The 22,892-nt window shown below is 47.2% G+C and overlaps 1 protein-coding gene across 1 annotated transcript in view; it reads right to left on the bottom strand.

Annotated features, from left to right (window-relative positions):
- The window catches only part of MERTK (MER proto-oncogene, tyrosine kinase), a 150,212-nt gene that overhangs the window by 39,095 nt on the left and 88,225 nt on the right, over positions 1-22,892 (bottom strand). The window contains exons 9-10 of the mRNA XM_073672782.1: positions 3,891-4,041; positions 2,162-2,315 (exon numbers count right to left, since the gene is read on the bottom strand). Coding sequence (XP_073528883.1) covers positions 2,162-2,315; positions 3,891-4,041 — 305 coding nt within the window. The remainder of the gene's footprint in view (positions 1-2,161; positions 2,316-3,890; positions 4,042-22,892) is intronic.

The raw sequence follows: 22,892 nt of genomic DNA, 5'->3' as shown, positions 1-22,892 counted from the left end.
TCTTATTGGAAATTACGTTGATCAACTTATCTTTAAGTATGTGGGAAGTCTGAATCCTAGAATACGGAACGGGGAAGTTCTGGTTTGTTGTTAGTAAAGTTTATCAATGTACAAAGAAGTTCAGCACCTTTTTAAAGCCTGTGTGTTGAAATGTGACAGAATTTTTAAGAACTCTGATTGCTTTCACCGAATGAGGACATTCTGTGTAGCTTGCAAAGACTCTTTGTAATGAAGTGTCAAGGGACTGTGGGCACCTATCTGATCACTCGAACTAGAGGCACCCTAGGCTATCTTGTCCCCCGATTACCCCGGATGGTGGAGACGCCGGGGGCTGCTATCTTGCTATGCTCCTATCTTAACCCTTACCTGTTCCCTCCCCCACACAGGGAGGTGTGAGGCTGAAGTGTATTGGAAAACTCTAACCAGATAGACAGTGGTAAATGGACAGGGATTAAAGAAAACTGCAATCATACAAATACACTCACCAAACAACCGAGTAAAAATCAAGGGAACAGTAGGAGTAAAACAAATAGGAGAGGATTAGGATAAACATACAATACCAAATCCACGCAGATATCTCCTGTAAACTACACCAACCAACTACTACTAATTCAGAACTCTCCTTCACCACCAAGCCAGGAAGTTGTAACTATCACTGGTAACTCCCAAATTCCAGTGGCGAGCATATATACCTGAGAGGAGTGGCCAACACAGAACAGCTGAGACAATTCAGGATGGAGAGCTCCAGGAGATCAACTGAACTGATTAATCCTCATAATGACAGAGCAAGAAAAAACTGCACTGTTTAATAGGATAGTGAAGCAGTTCTAATCAGTGCAGGAGTTCTTGTTACTAGACGCCACAATCTTCTGGCTCCTTTGTGTCGCGGTATACCTGTGACACTCTTGTTTTGCTCACATAGGTTGTACAGCTTGTTTTTTTGTTTTTGTTTTTTTTAATGGCTTTCGGCTCGATCTCAAGGCATGGCAACTTGATGGATGAACGATCTGTAGGAAGATCAATCTTGTGCATCAGGGTCTTCTCCGCCATTCTCTTGATAGTATCAAGCCTTCGGGTTGCTGGTCTTCCTCTTTGCCCTGTTCCATATATTTTTCAGGCCATGATGTCCTTCTCCAGTAATTGCTCACTTCGTATGAGGTGTCCAAATTAGGCAAGTCGTAGCCTGATGATCCTTGCTTCAAGTGACATGTCTGGCTTGATTTGTTCCAAAATTGATTTATTTGCTCTTCTTGCCATCCATGGTATTGATAACATCCTTCTCTAGCATCAAATTTCGAAGGATAGATAATTATTTTTCTGTCTTGTTTCTTTATCGTCCAAGTTTTGCATCTGTAAGTTACTACAGAAAAGACCAAACTATGTACGAGCCCTGTGTCAGCTTGGTTAGTGCATCTGAATTCACTATGTATTTGCAACATGATATGATCAAGACAGATTGTCAACTTCTGGATGGAGAAAGCATTGTTTCAATTCCCTGACAGAGAGAGGAGATCTTATAAACAGGAAAGAATTAAAATACAAAGACCCCAATTCATCAAGACCGGCAATGTTCACGCCAGTCTTTGAGGGGGGTAAGCAAGAGTCAGAGGCACACGCCTCAACATAAGATCAGATGGTGTTGGACCCCCACGATCTCAAATTGATGACCTATCCAAAGAAAAGTCATCAGTATATTATGGCTGCACAACTCATTTAAGCACTTTTAAACTAATGAGAAACTTCCACTGTGCAATGAAATGAAAGTTGCCCAACAGAACCAAGACCTGCCACTGTGCTGTAGATACCAACTATTCGCTAACCAACAGTATGAGGCTGGAGTCTGCTGTACATTTTTTTTTCGAGCACTAGTAGACCATAATACTATCCAAACTATGCTTCCGCTAACTTATTAAACCTGTCAGCAGAAAACAAAATGTTGCTGTCTCCTGACAGCTAAGGGAATATCTCTGGTCAAACTATTATACTGAAAAATCAAGTGAATGCTACAGAAGATTAAATTATTTTTTACATTTTAACTACAAAGTTTAGACTAGTTTCAACAAATGGAATTGTGCTGTTATCCATTAAAAACCATCAAGCACTTGACTTCATCATTCTTATACGTAAAAATCATCCCACATTAATCAGGTTCAAGACTCACCCAAATTCTGTCTCCTTTCTCCGACTTATGTATTTAACTACACCATAAATGAGAAGGAGAACAATCATTAAGCCAGATATAAAGCCAAGTATTATCATGTAAGAGCTGACTGGTCCCGGAGCTGGAGTTGAGGATGTCGCAGATGCCAAGGAGCCTGAAAAAGAAATACATCACAAATAAATGCATATAAATACATCAAAAACAAATCAGAATATACAGTGCTGCTCGCAATTATTGGCACCCCTTCATTTTTTTTCATAGACTGTACAATATCTTCACAAATAAATGGAAATGTACCAAAGATATATCCTCGGGATTTTTTAATTAGTAATCCAAAGTAATACAACAATAAAACATTGTTTTTCAACTTCCATGTTGCAATTTCAAAGAACAAACAGAATAAACAGCATGTGCAGCAATAAAGGCACCATTAATTAATACTTGGTTGCACACCCTTTGGCATTGATGACAGCTTCCAAACGTTTCTTGTAGCCATCTATAAGCTTCTTGCTATAAGACTCATGGCTGTACTAGCTCAAAAGGGTGCTTCTACTCAATACTGAGCAAAGGGTCTGAATACTTATGACCATGTGATATTTCAGATTTTCTTTTTTAATACATTTGCAAAAATTTTTCTACATTTCTGTTTTATTACATACCAGGATTGGGGATGAGGATGCCATACATACCAGGATTGGGGATGAGGGGGCCATGCATACCAGGATTGGGGATGAGGAGGCTATGCATACCAGGATTGGGGATGAGGGGGCCATGCATACCAGGATTGGGGATGAGGGGGCCATGCATACCAGGATTGGGGATGAGGGGGCCATGCATACCAGGATTGGGGATGAGGAGGCTATGCATACCAGGACTGGGGATGAGTGGGCAATACTTAACAGGATGAGGAAATTTACCAGTAGCTGCTGCATTTCCCACCCTAGACTTATACTCGAGTCAATAAGTTTTCCCAGTTTTTTGTGGTAAAATTAGGTACCTCGGCTTATACTCGGGTATATGCGGTATTTAATAGTTTATACTCTAAAAGATATCTGAAAAACAATGCCAGAATTGCTGTTTTCTTGTTCATTCTTTCTGCAAAAAAATGGATTAAAAAAGAGAAGTCATATGTTCCAGTGAACAGGAAAATAGTAGATAGTGTCCAACAAGTGATGAAGTTCAAAACATCTTTATTCTACCATACACAGGAGGCGACGTTTCAATCTGTCACAGGACTTTTTCAGTGCATGCTGTATCCAAGTGGGTTCCTTGGATTTTGGACCTTGTGTCTTTATATGGGGGAATGCCCTGATCTGCTCTTTTGTCCTTTGAAGACTGCTGCGAACTAATCCTACACATTTGATATGTTCTAGTGAAGACTCAGCATAGCCACTGAGTTTAGTGATTGGCTACAGAGATCACATGCACTGTTGTTATATTATCGCCGCAGCCTATCAACAAATAAGAGAGTGGAGAGAGAGTGCTGGACCCAGCGAGGGTGAGTAACCCCATGCAATTGTTAATTTAGAGGTCTGCAACTCCATGGAAATATAAGATTTTAAAATGGACAACCACTTTAAATGATTTGCACTACACAGGACTCTCCGCTTCAGATTCCGTGGCATTGTTGTTTATCCCCCTTGTGGTACAGTTATACCGGTCACATGTGTACGTCAGTGTATTATGTATAAAACACTACATTAAGTGTTTAGAAAAGACAAATTCTTACCATCACTCGGAATAACAATTTGGACTACTTCGCTGTATGGTCCGATCCCTCCCACGGTGACACAAGCAACAGACACAGTGCAAGTAGCATTGGTAGAATGGATGGGAACGACCAGAGCAGTTGTGCTGGAGTCTTCAATATTGGATATGTTCTGTAAAAACACAACATAAGAAGCTAAAACATGGATAATTGAGACAGTGCAAATGCAGGGGACTATTTTAGCAGGATTCACCAATGATTCAGGCATTTAACCTTCTGATGAAACGCACTGGAATTGATAGCTTTAGGCGATTTGTTTAGAGGAACATTTACAAGGGTGAGGTTATCGGTTTTTATGGTGTTCTTTTCATAGCGGTACCCACCAATTTTAATTTTAAAAGGGAATCATATTTTTGCATTGCATTCACTTTCTGGTACAATACTCTTCTATAAGACACGAAGGAATAGGCCTAGTGGAGATAAAAGCTATAACTTGTGGTACCAAAATATATATTTTATATATTCTGTATTGTAGTCATAAAAGTAAAATAAAGCGATAATGAATAAACCTTTGTGTTTTCTCCTGATTTAGATTTTGTATTATAGCACTGAGCAAAACCAGAACACAACATTATTGCAAGACTAAGTTTGAAAAAAAGATGAGTCCCATGTCTAGCCCCAGAGATTGTGGGCTATGTTGCAGTATCATCAATTACTGCTATAACATGTCAATGCCCTCTTACTCTAATGAAGAAGTAGCAGCGGTGATCTCAGCAAATTGTACGCCATGCATTACAAGAGTGATTTTGTGAGATTTGGAAACTGCAAACCAAATGTTCTGTATTTTTGAGAGATAAAGGGCTTGTCTCATCACTAGGATTCTGCTGAACAGAGCCCTAGCTGATTCTTTTATGGGAATTTTCTGGTGGCAGCTCATTTCACCTGCAGCGAAAACTACAATGAAGTCTTACATGTAGCCACTGAAAGAAATGGTGTCCATTTACATGGTCAAACCAGGTCTGCAACAGAAACATCCCTGCCCTTTACTTCCCACGATGAGTACTTTGATCCTGCAGCATTTCTGCACCAATTAGGTACATTAGGTTACTTATGTTTTTTTCATTGCGTTTTTAGTGCATTTTTATATGCATTTTTATCACTTTTTTCAGCTGTGAATTCTTTTGGTATGTCATATTTTAACTAAAACTGCTTTGTTTTGGATACTTCCTGTTGCGTAGCTTTGATAAAACTTTATTGATAGTCATGTGCGGATGACATCTGTTTTAAGGGTGTTTCCGCTGCAGAAACGCAATAAAACCACATGTGTGTTTTTTACTTGCGGATTTTCCTCATCTCATTCAAGCCTATGGGGAAAATCTGGAAATAAAATGCATATTTACAGCAAGGGGCAGAACAGTGGTTATCACTGTCGCTTTGCAGCTATGGGGTTCTGGGTTCAAATCCCACCAAGGACAACATCTGCAGTGAGTTTGTATGTTCTCCCCGTGTTTGCGTGGGCTTCCTCCAGGTACTCCGGTTTCCTCCCACACTTCAAAAACATACTGATAGGGGAATGTAGATTGTGAGCTCCATTGGGGACAGTGATGATAATGTCCGTAAAGCGCTGCAGAATATGATGGCGCTATATACACACGTGGTCAAAATTGCTGGTACCTCTCGTTTAATGAAAGAAAAACCCACAATGGTCACAAAAATAACTGGAATCTGACAAAAGTAATAATAAATTAAAATCTATGAAAATGAACAAATGAAAGTCAGACATTGCTTTTCTGCTTCCACAGAATTTAAAAAAAAAATTAAACTCATGAAATAAGCCTGGACCGAAATGATGGTTCTTCTTAACTTAATATTTTGTTGAACAACCTTTTGAGGCAATTACTGCAATCAAACGATTCCTGTAACTGTCAATGAGACTTCTGTACCTCTCGGCAGGTATTTTGGCCCACTCCTCATGAGCAAACTGCTCCAGTTGTCTCGTGTTTAATGGTTGCCTTTTCCAGACGGCATGTTTCAGCTCTTTCCAAAGATGCTCAATAGGATTTAGGTCAGGGCTCGTAGAAGGCCACTTCAGAATAGTCCAATGTTTTCCTCTTAGCCATTCTTGGGTGTTTTTAGCTGTGTGTTTTGGGTCATTATCCTGTTGCAAGACCAATGACCTGTGACTGAGACCAAGCTTTCTGACACTGGGCAGCACATTTCTCTGTAGAATCCCTTGATAGTCTTGAGATTTCATTGCAACCTGCACAGATTCAAGACACTCTGTGCCAGATGCAGCATAGCAGCCCCAGAACATAACAGAGTCTCCTCCATCTTTCACAGTAGGGACAGTGCTCTTTTCTTGATATGCTTCATTTTTCCGTCTGTGAACATAGAGCTGATGTGCCGTGCCAAAAACTTCCATTTTGTCTCATCTGTCCATAGGACATTCTCCCAGAAGCTTTGTGGCTTGTCAACGTGTAGTTTGGCAAATTCCAGTTTGGCTTTTTTATGTTTTTTTTTCAACAATGGTGTTCTCCTTGGTTGTCTCCCATGAAGTCCACATTGGATCAAACAAGGACAGATGGTGCAATCTGACACTAATGTTCCTTGAGCTTAAAGTTCACCTTTAATCTCTTTAGAAGTTATCCTGGGCTCTTTTGTTACCATTCGTATTATCCGTCTCTTTGATTTGTCATCAATTTTCCTCCTGCGGCCACGTCCAGGGAGGTTGGCTACAGTCCCATGGATCATAAATTTCTGAATAATATGTGCAAATGTAGTCACAGGAACCTCAAGCTGCTTGGAGATGGTCTTATAACCTTTACCTTTAACATACTTGTCTATCATTTTCTTTCTAATCTCCTGAGACAACTCTTTCCTTTGCTTCCTCTGGTCCATGTTGAGTGTGGTACACACCATGTCACCAAACAGCACAGTGAGTATCTGTAGTACTATATACAGGCCCGCTGACTGATTAAAAGATTGTAGACACCTGTGATGCTAATTAGTGAACACAACTTGATTTAACATGTCACATTATTTTCAGGGGTACCATCATTTCTGTCCAGGCCTATTTCATGAGTTTAATTTTTTATAAAATTCTGTGGAAGCAGGGTTGAAAAGCAATGTCTGACTTTCATTTGTTCATTTTCATAGATTTTTAATTTATTATTACTTTTGTCAGATTCAAGTTACTACTGTGACCATTGTGGGTTTTTCTTTCATTAAACGAGGGGTACCAACAATTTTGACCATGTGTGTAAGTCAAGCATAATAAAGAATATAATGTTGCAGATTTCAAAAATGTACTGCAGGTCAGTTTATGCGGCATAAAAAAAATTTATGAAGTTTATATAAATCCCATTAATTTTTCTGGAACTGTAAGATGCTGCATTTTTTGCACAGCTAAAATATGCACCATGAAAAGCTCATTAAATGTTCGTTGGGGTAATGAAGCTTTAGAGCCTCTACAGTCTTGCTCATAGACTGGGAGTCTCTATTAAGGAACTACCCTCTAAGATATCTTTATAGCTGTTCATCACGGCCTCCCAATATATTATTTCCATAGTATAATCTGGACTTGGGTAACAAGGTTGCCGTTAACATGGAGTGGTGATTATCCGGATACGGTCAGGTCACCTAACAACAGAGTTGCACTTTATATGCCAGGCTTAACCCGTTCTGTAGTAAAATAGTATATGCAACAAGTTGTGAGAAATGATATACAAAACATAACTTTTAATATTATCACAACATTATTTCAACATTGAGTCAACTTCTTTTTATCTGGTTTCAGGTGTGATTTTCATATTGCCCACACCTGTCACTTGCCACAGGTGAGTTTGAATGAGCGTCACATGCTTGAAACAAAGTTATTTACCCACAATTTTGGAAAGGTGCCAACAATTTTCTCTGGTCCACTTTCAGGGTTTTGTGTGAAATTATGTCTAATTCGCCTTTTTTTCTCATTTTTTTTTGTGTTGTTCTAATACACACAAAGGAAATAAACATGTGTATAACAAAACGTGTAATTGCAATAATTTTCTGAGAGAAATACTTCATTTTCTGGAATATTTCAAGGATGCTAATGACGCGCCCCCTGGGACATATTCCTTTTTGAGGGGAATACCCGGCACCGGATCAGATGGGGGGTTGTAGTCTCCGAGCGGCTGTGACCCGGTCCCGTGCCCAGGGCGTCAAGCTCAGTGTGATGTGGCAGTTCTATAGATGTTACTAAAGTTCTTTTGTGTCGACTACGCCACCCGTTGTGATGCGGTTACTGTGGCCGCCGCTGCAGCAGGGTCCGCTGAGGCTGATGGTGGGTGCGCAGCTTGGTGGGATAACCCCCAACGGGAGGGGTATAGCCTCAGAGGGGACAGGCGCAGAGGATGGGGGTTGTGGTGGTGTAGTGCAGACGGCAGTGAAGACAGAGTCGGGTTGTGCAGTTAAGGGTGTTTACTTACTGCAGATGTTGTACTGGTCACTCCAGCTGCTAGTGACCACCCGAGCCGTGCTGCGTCCACCAGGTCCTGGATCCAGCCAACCCCCAAACAAGTCCGGAGCGTGGCCCTGAGCTCTCCCTCTGTCCTTTCTTCAGCCGTCCCCACCAGTGATCCACCTAGGTCCAGCTCCCTCGGGCCTTCTGTTGGGACACCCTTGGCCCTGGGTTCCCTGACCCTTCATGTGGTGTGCCTTCGGGGTGAATGTGGTGGGTGACCGTGACAGACACTGCCCACGGTCTCCGGTCTCTGGCTGGGGATTGTTTTTACCCCCACCAGCTTGGGTTCCGGTACCCTGATGCTGACTCCTCACCCGGTGCTCTGATTTGGGTTCTTGGGTCCCTTCTCTTCTGTGCTCTGGGTCTTTCTCTTTTCTCCTCTCTCACTCTGGGTCTTGATCTTTCTTCTCTCCTCTGCTCCTGACTTGTTCTCTGCAGCTAATCCTCTCTGCATCTGATCCTCTGCATCTGACCCTGATCTTAGTTGGTGCCCACCTTATATACACCCTCTATGTGTGAGCTCAGGTGACCAGCACCCAATGAGCTCCTATCTTTACCCAGGCTGCTCCCCCTATCTGCCCCTACACTACATGGGATGTACCACCCCCCTCCCACTCCAGCCAGGAACAGGCTCGGTTGTACCTGCACATTTCTAAGTGGGAGTACCGTCGGCCTGCTCCTCTGAAATGGGATGTATGTAGTGCATGCAGTCTATCTGAGCTCAGTTCCACACTCCATCCTTACCCGGGAGTGGAATATCACACCTCTGGGTTGAGGTGCAATACTCCTGTAGCAGCCGAATCCTCAGGGTGCTACATTCCCCCCTGGTAAATCACAGCACGTCCTCGGGCTGTAAAGACATAAATAACACCAAAACATACAAAATTTTTCATATAAACATATAAAACATATAAAACATTATATATATAAAACTTTTTTATATAAACATTCTCGTAGACTTCTCTTGTCTCTGGTTCCTCCTCCGTCAGGCGGTGTACGTGGAGGGCGTAAGGTCCTTTGGCACACTTGTGCCGGGTAAAGGTGACCTCGTCTCCGATGTAGAGGTCACGACCTCTGTGCCCCTCCGGCAGATGGGATTCAACGTCTCTGCGCGTGACAAAGACGTCGCCGGGGGTGTTGTTGTCTCTAATGAAGCCCCACCCATGCTGCTGGTTGAACTTTATTACAGTCCCGGTGGTACGGGGACTGTGCGCTGCACGGGGGTCCCTCCTGGTCCGGCTCTTCTGCTCGGCGCTCCGTACTTGGGCCTGTTGCTCTCGGACCCGCCTCTCTCTCCGCTCCCTCGCGAACTCCTCGAGCTGCTGTCGGCAACACTCGGCGCGGTCTGCTGCAGCTGCCCTAGTTTCCTGAGTGAACCCCATTAGATCTTCTCCAGTGGGGTCCCACTCAAACTGCGCTTCCGCTAGCGGGGGCGAGATCCGTGCCACGGGCTTCGGAGCCGGAATCAGGGGTTCATCCAGGGGTCTTAGTCTCTGCTGCCGTTCCAGCTCATGGTATCCTTCGGGCCAGATGAAGGGCCGCCCGTCCGGCCATGCGAGCTGGCTGAACAGGTCCTCCCCCAGGTGTGGCACCCTTGGTATTGCGGGCGCGGGCGCGGTGGTGGTGGCGCCCGGGTTGCCCAGGCCTTGCGGCCAGGCCTGGGGCACCTGGAAGGTGAAGGGCACCGTTAATACGGCGGCGCCCTGGGCTACCTGGCCTTGCGGCCAGGCCGGAGGCTCCGCGGAGGTAGGGGGCGCTGTTGGTGATGCGGCGCCCGGGGGTACTAGGCCTTGCGACCAGGCTGGTGGTATTTCCTGCTTTGTCACGCTCCGGGTCGAGGCGCGTGACGTCACAGGGGTCGCTGCGGCGGCTTCCGGTCGGGGCCTAGTCCATTGCGGTGACGTGGCGGCTACGGGCACAGCAGGGGGACTTTCGGGCTCTGCGACGGGGAGCTGGGGCAGGTGAGCGGTGTCACGGCTTGGGGTATAGGCGTCCCCTTTACCTGCCTCCATGCGTTCGGCTCCCTCCTCGGCGCCGTCTCCGGCCTTGGGTCCTCCCGCGCCATCCTCAGAGGCGGTCTGCTTCCTCTTCCAGGGTAGCGTGCTCCGCTGACTGGTCTCTGCGTGCTGAGCCATCTCCCGGCTCCACTCCGCCAGTATCTCCCGCTGTACCCGGGCCATCCTCCGTGCGAGGCCCTCCAGGGCAGTTTGTGCACACTCCCGGTCTCGGGGGAGCTGTGCAAGGATCTCCGCTAGACCTAGCGGGGTTGTGGACTCTAGCAGGCTCCTGACCATCGGGTCGGTGCTGCTCTGCTCTGCTCTCGGCAGGCTCCTGGCCAGCGGGCCGGTGCTGCTCTGCCCTCCTTCCTCGGTCTCTAGCAGACTCCTGGCCAGCGGGCCGGTGCTGTTCTGCTTTCTCTCCATCTCCGGGTGAGCTTTTCTGCTGCTCCTTTCCAGGCTTCCTGCCTCCGGGTGCGCTCGCTCCAGACTGCTCCAAGCGACACCCATCTTTTCTCTTCTCTTTCGTCTCCTCCCACTTCGAGGGCGGTCCCGGGGCAACTCGGTGACTGTCAGCTCCAGGGGTAGTTCTTTCACGCTGACAGACACCTCCAACATCACAGTCTCTGTTGGTGGGGGCGGTTTCCACTTTTGGCGCCATTTTCTGTCCCGGCCCACGATGGGAGGTGGCCTCTTGCCCTCCTTTGGCACGCCCATAATGGCGTCCGCTGCTCTTCCAAGGCGGGAAATCTGCGGTTTTGGCGGGAAGCGTCGCCCAGTGGCGGGAAACTCTGCAGATGGCGGGAACAAGCTGGAAATGGCGGACAATCGGCGGGAAACGACTGGTGATGGAGTCCGATGGCGTGGACCCTCCGGAACCGGCGGGAGACTTCTTTCTGAGGTAAACTTGCACTTTTCTTCAGGCACGCAGTACCCGGGTGTTGCGGGCACGTGATCCTGCCGACTACGCCAAAGTTGACGCGCCCCCTGGGACATATTCCTTTTTGAGGGGAATACCCGGCACCGGATCAGATGGGGGGTTGTAGTCTCCGAGCGGCTGTGACCCGGTCCCGTGCCCAGGGCGTCAAGCTCAGTGTGATGTGGCAGTTCTATAGATGTTACTAAAGTTCTTTTGTGTCGACTACGCCACCCGTTGTGATGCGGTTACTGTGGCCGCCGCTGCAGCAGGGTCCGCTGAGGCTGATGGTGGGTGCGCAGCTTGGTGGGATAACCCCCAACGGGAGGGGTATAGCCTCAGAGGGGACAGGCGCAGAGGATGGGGGTTGTGGTGGTGTAGTGCAGACGGCAGTGAAGACAGAGTCGGGTTGTGCAGTTAAGGGTGTTTACTTACTGCAGATGTTGTACTGGTCACTCCAGCTGCTAGTGACCACCCGAGCCGTGCTGCGTCCACCAGGTCCTGGATCCAGCCAACCCCCAAACAAGTCCGGAGCGTGGCCCTGAGCTCTCCCTCTGTCCTTTCTTCAGCCGTCCCCACCAGTGATCCACCTAGGTCCAGCTCCCTCGGGCCTTCTGTTGGGACACCCTTGGCCCTGGGTTCCCTGACCCTTCATGTGGTGTGCCTTCGGGGTGAATGTGGTGGGTGACCGTGACAGACACTGCCCACGGTCTCCGGTCTCTGGCTGGGGATTGTTTTTACCCCCACCAGCTTGGGTTCCGGTACCCTGATGCTGACTCCTCACCCGGTGCTCTGATTTGGGTTCTTGGGTCCCTTCTCTTCTGTGCTCTGGGTCTTTCTCTTTTCTCCTCTCTCACTCTGGGTCTTGATCTTTCTTCTCTCCTCTGCTCCTGACTTGTTCTCTGCAGCTAATCCTCTCTGCATCTGATCCTCTGCATCTGACCCTGATCTTAGTTGGTGCCCACCTTATATACACCCTCTATGTGTGAGCTCAGGTGACCAGCACCCAATGAGCTCCTATCTTTACCCAGGCTGCTCCCCCTATCTGCCCCTACACTACATGGGATGTACCACCCCCCTCCCACTCCAGCCAGGAACAGGCTCGGTTGTACCTTCACATTTCTAAGTGGGAGTACCGTCGGCCTGCTCCTCTGAAATGGGATGTATGTAGTGCATGCAGTCTATCTGAGCTCAGTTCCACACTCCATCCTTACCCGGGAGTGGAACATCACACCTCTGGGTTGAGGTGCAATACTCCTGTAGCAGCCGAATCCTCAGGGTGCTACATTAACACTTTCGGTCATGACTGTAACACCCTATATGAGGTTTAAAGGTGTTTCCTATATTAATAAATTGTCAACAGCATATAATATATATAAAAGGAACAATCTCACCCATTTCATAGGTCTAAGATGTTAAGTCATTGGGTTCCTATCAACATTTCCAAAGCTCCCATTAAAATCAGGGCAGCCTCTATGAACAAGTCCTATTAAACCTGTTGAAGTTATATAGGCCCCAGTTTACCCTAAAGACTCCCGTCCTAATAAGGGCAGTCCACAGCTATCCCTCCATATAACTCACCCTAAACTGTTCCTACGCGTTTCCGGATGTGTTTCCTCTACTCAGATTGTTCAGGTGAGTCTATTTTTATTTATTGTACTCACTTACATAGCACCATTAATTCCACAGAACTTTACAGACATTATCATCACTATCCCCATTAGGACAGTATGTTTTTGGAGTACCTGGAGGAAACCCATGCAAACACGGGGAGAACATACAAACTCCTTGCAGATGTTGTCCTTGGTGGGATTTGAACCCAGGACCCCAGAGCTGCAAGGCTGCAGTGCTAACCACTGAGCCACTTTGCTGCCTTTGCACCAAATGTTTTAACAAGCACAAGCTCGGCAATAAATCTTGAGTATGTTTCACTGTCCGGAATTTGAAATCTGTGCCTATAACTTAATTTATACCAAGCCAACATAAAATTATAGCCACTCTTTTTGCAACACTGTTGAAAAGTAGTCAACAGTAACAAGTTGCACAGAAATAAGATATGCAAACATTTTTGGCAAAACGGATATAAAGTCTCTGATATATTCCCCCATATTGTATTACAATTCACAAGCTAAGTTTCACATATGTGTTCTATCTGGAAAGATAGAACATGTACCCATTTTAGTATATAGGCTTTTTCACATGTCAGTGGCTGCGATTCTGGCCTTCCGCAATACACTTGCATTGAGCACGCCGGAAACTGTCTTGTCAGATTCGATTCTGTCTAGGAGTATGCATATCACATACTTAGAGGCACGTGACTGCCGTTCCCAGCGCGCAATGTGCACACTGTGAGGATTCACAAGTCGGCAGTCACATGGAGTGAATGCAGACTTGTCATTTTAGACTGGACAACCTCTTTAAGCCTTGTTCCATTTGCTTCATAAAAAATGGAAACATTAAAAACTGAACTTATTTGGTATTGACACATCTGTATCAATCCAAACTATTCAAATATCTCGCTATTTATCCACCTCGGTGAACATTATGGAAAAAAAAATCTCAGGAATGCTTTTTGGTCACCTTGCTTTCACCCCTCCACCATCCCACCCCCACCAGAAACAAAGTGGTAATAATAAAACTACAGCTGGTCTCATGAAAAAATCAAGCTCAATTGGTGAAAAAATAAGTTTCTCTATTAAAGTTGTTTTATTTTGTAAAATTAGTAAAAATAAATTTGTACATTTGGTATCAAAGTTATAGTACTGACCTGCAGAATGTAAGATGTACAACATGGTAAATTAAATTGTGTTATTAAAAAATACAACTTGTCCTGAAAAAAATTACAAATACAGCAGAATTGGTGGAGAAATTTAGAAAGTTATTAGTTTTTACTTTTGTTATTCTCACATAGGTCAGTACATTTGATACATTAGTGTAAGATAATGTATATTTGCCCATGAATAATCAAAGCCTAATTCCCCATACTAGAAGATAGTAAAGAAAAGAACATCCCACGACTGTGCAAACGAGGTCTACAAAACATTCAGAGAAAATAACTTTCCTCAGGCACTTTCTTGTCTTATAACTGAAATATAATTCAATACCAAATGAATAGAGGAAGCATAATGTATATGTAAGACTTAAAAATTAAAGCATACTTCTAGCATCCTTAACCATTTTAGGACATTGATTTTTTCATTTTTGAGCTTTTCTTTTTTTCTCACCTTCTTCCAAGAGCCATAATTTTTTTTACATCGACATAGACATATGAGGGCTTGTTTTATGCAGGGGTAGCTATAGTTTTAATTAATACCATTTATTTTTGCTGAAAAACTGAAAAAAATCCAAGCAGGATGAAAAGGTGAAAAAAATGCAATTCTGTTGTTGTTTTAAGAGTTTTGTTTTTGCTGGGTTCATTGTGCAGAACAAATGACCTGGAAACATGATTGTCTACGTCAGTCCGATTACAGCGATACCAAACGAGAATAATTTTTTTTTGCTTTTATTTAAGTGACGCAAAAAAAATCAGAATATTGTAACAAAAAAAATTTTTTGCGTTGTGTTGCCATTTTCCAATTTTTTATTCTTCTGTTAATAGGCTGAGTGATTGCTTGTTTTTTGCATTATGAGATGACATTTTTATTGGTACCAATTTTGTATACACACAATGCTTGGATTGCTTATTATTACACTTTTTGGGGAGGTGATCAGAGAAGCCGGAAGAGAAGCCATTTGGCATGAAAATGACAACCACTTCAACCAGCGAATCCCAACATTATGTATGCAATCATGCTGGATGAAAATTAACCCTGGCATGGAGAACCCATTACAGGCATTGTCAGCAAACATTTCAAGAACTCTGTCAGCACAGAATGACTGTTCAAACCAAGTACACGTGCATCACGATGGGCCAAACATTTAAGTGAACTTTCCCACCGGCTTGGTTTCCATCTATCTCCGCCCTTCTCTGGCCCTATGAAGCCAGAGCTGTCAATAAAATTAGAGGAGGGAGGAGATAGAGGGAAAACAAGCAGATGGGAAGGTGTAATTAAATGATTGGCCCCGCCATGGAGCACAGCGCGCCTGTACTTGGTTTGAACAGTCATTCTGTGCTGATCGCAGTTGTACTGACCCCACCAATAAACTGTTATCTGGAGACAAACCTGACAGCAAGTAAAATATACACCAGCAGGACAAATGAAGTACAGCACTACTTTTCTAGGAAAACCTCTTTTAAAGCTAAGTTCAGATGAGTTCTGTACTTGATGAACCTGTTACTTCTGCAAATTGCAGATGTGACTGACTCCGTGTACTCATCTGCATTACAGACAGGAGCAAGAGATGCCTATTATTTTCAAGCACAATTCCGCTCTATAAATCGGGTCAAGAGCCCTTGTGCACTAAAACAAAGGCTGTTGGTCCATGTGATGTCAGTGTGAGGTTGGTTGTAAACATGGACTGAAAATACGGCTCCGTAAATTTAGCAGAAGATTGGGTTCACACGAGCGTATAAAAAATCATCAGAGTTTCATCCAGAAAACTCGGACAATTTTTTTTTCATTTGTCTTCTGTGTGCAATTCCTTTTTTTATACAACAACAATTATTAAAAATTTACAAGACTAAATACAGTTTCCTATGTTAAACGGTGAAGAATCTGTAAAAATTGGATGCTATACAATGACTCTGTATATAATCTGATTTTTTTTGCACACCCATAGACAGATGCATACATAGACATCATGAGGCCTCATAGCAGACGTTCTAATTGGCCCCCCCTTAAAAAAAAAATAGTAATATTTGCCGGGGTCACTGAAGAGCATATCTTACAACTTTGAATCCCTTACAAAGTAATTGTTCTCCTATTGAAGCCCCTAGATTCCCCTTTCATTGTTCCCATAAATTATGATGCCAACAAAAGTGCCCCCCAAACACAGTATGATACCCCAACAGTGAATTCCTCCACAGCACCCTCCATAGATAGTATGATGACCCTACTGTACCCAGCTAGAAAAGTATAGTGACCTCAACACAGTATAATGCCCCAACTGTGACCCCAACACAGCCCTCCATACAATATGATGACCCTCACACAGCCTGCCATACAGTGTAATGGCCCCCATTTCCATTCACACAGTATGATGGCCCCCACACAACCGTCCATACAGTATGAAGGACCCCACACAATCTTCCACACTGTATAATGGCCCGCACTTTCCCTCCAAACAGTAAAATGGCCCATCACATAGCCCTCCAAACAGTATAATGGCCCATCACATAGCCCTCCAAACAGTAAAATGGCCCATCACATAGCCCTCCAAACAGTATAATGGCCCATTACATAGCCCTCCAAACAGTATAATGGCCCACCACATAGAGATCCAAACAGTATAATCGCCCTCCACATAGCCTTGCAAACAGTATAATGATTCTTCACATAATATAATGCCCCCCTCATGTCCATCCATATAGAATAAAGATTCCTACATAGCCCTGTAAACAGTATAATGACCCCCACAAAGTTCTGCAAACAGTATAATGGCCCCCACATAGCTCTTCACATGGTATAATTGGCATCACATAGCCTTCCATGTACTATAACAGACCCCACAATGTACTCATTGATTAAAAAAATAAAAATACTCACCTCTCCTCAATCCCCTGCTGCTCTGGTCTCAGCAGTGAGCGTTCTGAAGTTCTGCACGGCTCAGCACAATGGGCGCGATGTAGTGACGTCATCGTGCCCGCTGTGCTAAGATGTCAGAGTTCAGCCGCAAGGGAGAATGGTGGAGGAGGGAGTGGACGGCTCCCTCTTTCATCATTGATTTAAATGGCATCGGCATCCAGGACAGCGTGGTCTGCCGCTATTGGTACTACACCCCTGGAGGCAGTATTAATCTGGCGGGGAAACTCAGAAGAATAACTCAGAGCCTTTGCAATGCAAAATAATACAGACTTTTTGTTTACAATAGCGCTGCTATTCCCTAGTGCCAGACGTCGCAGCTACACCAGTGCTTACAATGATATTTCTCCTGTTCCCTATTTATATCTGCTATCCATCTGATGAAGGTCTGAAATTATTGACAGAAACATCAGTATTCTTTTGGATTGCAAAAGAATTAAAAGATTGCATCTACTACAAATAAATTCTTCTGATGTGAACAGTGTGAAACTTTACTTGAGCACCCACTTAAAAGACCAAGAATGCCATAGCTAAGAAATCTCATCCTGCACACTACTTCTGCCGTGGATCTTCTAATATTGTCTACCTGAGCCTGATTGACAGCCTGCATAATGTTGTCCTACCATAACCAATATTGTATGCAAGCTGTCAATTGTCCAGGGAGGTGAAATTAGAAGTTTAGGACTAGTCTGTAGTTAGAGATACTGCTCCAGACTAGTCCTGTCCCATTAGCATATGCAACACTGCAGAAAAAAAATTAATTGTTCAACCACTACAGCATTAAAGGGGTTGTTAAGCCTCAGGTTACAAGTCTGCAGTCACATTATGTCACTCTATGTGTCGGCAGACTTGTGAATCCTCACATCACACTCACGGCTTGCTATGAGGTTTTTCTGGTGCTGGGAGCGACTGGTCATGGGACCACAAGTATGTGATTTACATACTTCCGGCCACATTCTGATTAGACAATATCTGGCCGCGATCAATAGACTTGCATTGAACGAGGCCACGCTTATCTAGTTGGCACGTGACTGCAAGTATGCAAATCACATGTCTGCCGGAAAATCCGGTGAGGATTCACAAGTCTGCAGTCACATACGGTGACTGTAGATTTGTAGCTTAAGACTGGACAGCCCCTTTAATTCTAGAGTGCTGTACATGTGAAGAAGGTTGACATACACAAATAAAGTACAGAAATAGTTGGCTATACCTGTGCTCATTATCCCCACCCCTTGTAGATACCTGGATGCACATTTTACACTATTGCCCTTTTCCCCCTGTAAGTAGCTGGGAGCACATTCACATCATCCCCCAGCCCCCTGCATGCACTTATTTACTGGGGGTGGGGTGATAAATTGCTGGCCACACATTTTGCACATTATCCCCTTCTCCACTTGTAATGTGCTAAAAGTGCATCCAATTATTTACAGGGGGAGGAGGGATAAATAGCAGGATGCACTTTTTGCACATTACAAGGGGGGTGGGAGATAATGTGCAAAATGTGTGGCAAAATTCACAGATTTCCAAAGATAGGCAAGTGTAGCGCCCCGAGGGCTCGGCCGCTACAGGGGTATTGCACCTCTGCCAGAGGTGTGGTATTCCACTCCCGGGTAAGGATGGAGTATGGACCAGGGCTCAGTTAGCTGCATGCAGCACAAACACCCCATTTCCCAGGGACAGCTCAACGGTGCTCCCACTAGACATAAGTGCAGGCACGACTGACCATGTCCCTGCTGGAGTGGGGAGGGAGGGGTGGAACACCCAGTGCTGTAGGGGCAGATAGGGGGCGGTTTCTGAGTGTAGGAAGGAGCCCATTGGTTGCTGGTCACCTGGGCTCATGGCTAGAGGGCGGTATAAAAGGTGGGCACCATCTTAGTTCTGGGGCAGTTCAGCCAGAGGAGAAGACAGGGAGTAGAGGCTCTGTAGGAGCTCTACTCCAGGAGGGCCTAGTGAGAGGCCGAGGAGGAGGTGAAGGGGAGCTGAGATTCTGGCTCATCTCAGCTCCAAGAGAAAGGAACAGAACAGGAACTGCAAAGAAGGAGAGACAGAGAAACAGAAGTGCTCAGGAACAAGAAGGTGGAAGGGACCCTAAGAACCCACGAGAATCCAGGGTGCAGGGTCAGGCAGATTAAGGGTACCGGATCCCAAGTTGGTGGAGGAGAAACAACCCTCAGCCAAAGACCGGTCGTCGTGATCATCTATTGGTGCGACACCTCATCAAACCTGCTAGTAAGGCACCATATAGGACAGCGGAGGACGGGGCCCACGTTTAACCGCACAAGTCCGCGGCAGCTGGACAAAAGTGGGTCACTGGTGAGGCAGGCCAGAGAAAGGATTAAAGTGGGTCCTGTGCCATGCTCCTGAACTGCTTGGGAGTTAACCGAGCCCCACATCTGGTGGACGCAGCACGGCTCGGGCGGTCACTGCTGACAGAAGTGACCCGGAACAAACGAACTGTGAGTAAAGACCCTGGACTGTAACTTGTTGTCTGTGTGCTCCTTCGCGCCTCCAGCACTATCAGCACCGGGACTCGCACTACCATCACTCCCACCATCAACTACACTGCCCTGGGGCTGCACTCTTCCCGTGGGGAGTCACATCACCTCAGCTGCACCCATCATCAGCCCCAGCGGACTGCCTTGCAGCGGCGGTTCCTAATAACCGCAATCCACGGGTGGCGTAGTCGGACATTATCTCAAGTACGTAGCAGACTACCAATGGCCTGACCACCCTGAGCCGCGGGACCGGGCCGCCACTACTACTACACCCAGCGTCTCCCTATCGCCCGGATCCGCGTGCCCCACGGCCCAGGGGGCGAGTCAGCTTTGGCGTAGTCGGCAGGATTTCGTGCCCGCTAACCACGGGTACTGCGCGCCTGAAAAGAGACTGTTTCACGGTACTAAAGATGGCGCCCGCCCCAGAAGAACGAGCGCCATAATGTGCGCGCCAAAAGACAACAGGAGGCCGCCTCCCATCGTGGGCCGGGTCCCAGAATGGCGCCAAAGAGGAAGCCCGCCCCCAACAACGATGAGCACTGCTGTGGAAATGTCCGTCAACGTGGGGGGGCTGCCCCTGAGAGTGATTGTCAGCAGAATGCCACAGGACCACCCCCCATGGGGGCAGCTAGGAAAGAAAACTGCGGTGCAGGGGGTGGTCTGGATCAGTCCAGACAGACCGCACACAGGAATGGACGCCCTGAGCAGCACCAGCCTCCTGGCCCGAAGCCTGCTGCAGGCCGAACCGCTCTGCAGCCTAGCAGAAGTCCTGGCGCAGCTCCCCAGAGATCCGGAGCGTGCGCAAGCTGCACTGGAGGACCTGGAGCGGAGGATGGTCCGGGCGCAGCGGAGTGCACTCACCGAGTGGAGAGAGGAACTGGCCCGGCAGGCCGAGACCCACCAGCGACAGGCTTCAGCCGTACCCCGCGGTTTGCCTGCCTCGGAGGACGGCGCAGGAGGAGAGAGGACCGGAGGCGACGCCGCAGAGGGAGCCACGAGGACTGAGGCAAGTGAAGGGGACGTCACCACCCCAAGCCCAGCACCCGCAAGCCTGCCCCAGCCTCCCGTCGCAGCACCAGAAGCCCCACTCACCGCACCTGTTGCCGCGCCGCCACTGCTCCCGGCTAGGCCTCAAGCGGCGAGCGCCGCGGCCACGCCCCGCCCAGCGCCACGCCCCTTGACCCCGGGTGCTGTAAAGCAGGAAGCATCATCGGCCCGGTCGCAAGGCCTGGATGACCCGGGCGCCATCGCCAAGCCTGCGCCCCTGTCCCGGATGGGACTGCCACCTAGCGCAGCCACAAGACCCCCGGCCTGGTCGCAAGGCCGAGTGCCCCCGGGCGCTGCTCCCAGATCAGGTCCCCCCACTATACCATCGCTGGGCGTGGACCTGTTTGCCCATCACACCGGTCCGGATGGACTGCCGCTGGAGTGGCCGGCTGAAGTGACCGGCAATCAGCCATGGAAGGCCCAGCCCCCGCGCGAGCCTCTGATACCGGCTCCTGAACCCGTCGAGGTCACCCTACCCCCACTAGAAGACGTCCAATTTGCGTGGGACTCCACCGGCGAGAACTTGATGGGGTTCTCTCAAGAGACCCGGGCAGACGCGGTCCGTCGTCTGGAGGCCTGTCACCAGCAACTGGCGACCTTTGAGCGGGAGCGACGAGAGAGGCGCGTCAGGGAGGAACGGCTCCAAGCCCAGAGTGCTGAACAAAAGCGCAAGGCCCGCCAAGACCCCCAAGCAGCCCGTGGTCCCCGAATCACCGGGACCGTAGTCAAGTTCCACATGGAGAACGGCTGGGGCTTCATCAGGGGCCCAGAAACCGCAGGCGACGTCTTTGTGACCCGCAGGGACGTGGAGAGTCATCTACCTGAGGGGCATCGTGGCCGTGACCTGTACCCTGGTGATGTGGTCGCCTTTACCCGCCACGTGGGTGCAAAAGGACCATACGCCCTACATGTCCATCGGCTCACCGAGGAGGAGCTACAATACCACGGCTATGAGGAGAGCCAAGAGGACCCGGACGGGTCTGAAGAACCATATGAGGAGGAAGAAGGAGCATATGGAGGACACCGCTACTAGTACGTAGCAAAGTACCTGTGTACATAGTTACCCGTCAGGGTATCAGAACTGTTTTTGGGACTGTTCCCGTCTTGAAAGTGTGGTCCCCGTTGGGACAAAGATTGAACTGTTACCTGTGTGCCCCTCATCCCCTACCAGGCTGAGGACTGTGAGCAGCCATTCCCTTCCCAAAACTGGCCGAGGACTGAGAGCGGTCAACCCCTTGTATATAGTTGCGCTTCCTAAAGCGCCCCCTACTGGTTTTATACAAAAACCGCAATGTCTACCTCAAGATTTACTGGACTGTTGCACCTTTACCTGGTTGCAAGTTGCACCGCAGCCAAGAATCCAAGAATGTGCTTTACTTAAAAATGTTTTACATGAGAAAGTTTTATATGCTGCTAGGTAATAATGCAAATGTTTTACAAGATGTTTTATATGACAAAAGAGTTCCAGAGGCATTAGCAAAGTGTTTTGTGGTAGTGGCAAGAGAAGAGGAGTGTTTCCCATAAAGGGAATTGAACCATGTTACCTGTTTTCTGATGTGAAAAGTTATTGAAAAAAAGTTTTTGCATGTCCTGTAATTATCTGTTTTTGCTCTTTTCCAGCCCGAGGACGTGCTGTGGTTTACCAGGGGGGAATGTAGCGCCCCGAGGGCTCGGCCGCTACAGGGGTATTGCACCTCTGCCAGAGGTGTGGTATTCCACTCCCGGGTAAGGATGGAGTATGGACCAGGGCTCAGTTAGCTGCATGCAGCACACACACCCCATTTCCCAGGGACAGCTCAACGGTGCTCCCACTAGACATAAGTGCAGGCACGACTGACCATGTCCCTGCTGGAGTGGGGAGGGAGGGGTGGAACACCCAGTGCTGTAGGGGCAGATAGGGGGCGGTTTCTGAGTGTAGGAAGGAGCCCATTGGTTGCTGGTCACCTGGGCTCATGGCTAGAGGGCGGTATAAAAGGTGGGCACCATCTTAGTTCTGGGGCAGTTCAGCCAGAGGAGAAGACAGGGAGTAGAGGCTCTGTAGGAGCTCTACTCCAGGAGGGCCTAGTGAGAGGCCGAGGAGGAGGTGAAGGGGAGCTGAGATTCTGGCTCATCTCAGCTCCAAGAGAAAGGAACAGAACAGGAACTGCAAAGAAGGAGAGACAGAGAAACAGAAGTGCTCAGGAACAAGAAGGTGGAAGGGACCCTAAGAACCCACGAGAATCCAGGGTGCAGGGTCAGGCAGATTAAGGGTACCGGATCCCAAGTTGGTGGAGGAGAAACCCTCAGCCAAAGACCGGTCGTCGTGATCATCTATTGGTGCGACACCTCATCAAACCTGCTAGTAAGGCACCATATAGGACAGCGGAGGACGGGGCCCACGTTTAACCGC

Source organism: Phyllobates terribilis, unplaced genomic scaffold, assembly GCF_046119375.1.
Source record: "Phyllobates terribilis strain yellow unplaced genomic scaffold, ASM4611937v1 Scaffold_3__8_contigs__length_932513732, whole genome shotgun sequence".
NCBI lineage: Eukaryota > Metazoa > Chordata > Amphibia > Anura > Dendrobatidae > Phyllobates > Phyllobates terribilis.
The sequence above is the reverse complement of the archived record's forward strand: the minus strand, read 5'-3'. Positions and strand labels throughout refer to the sequence as shown.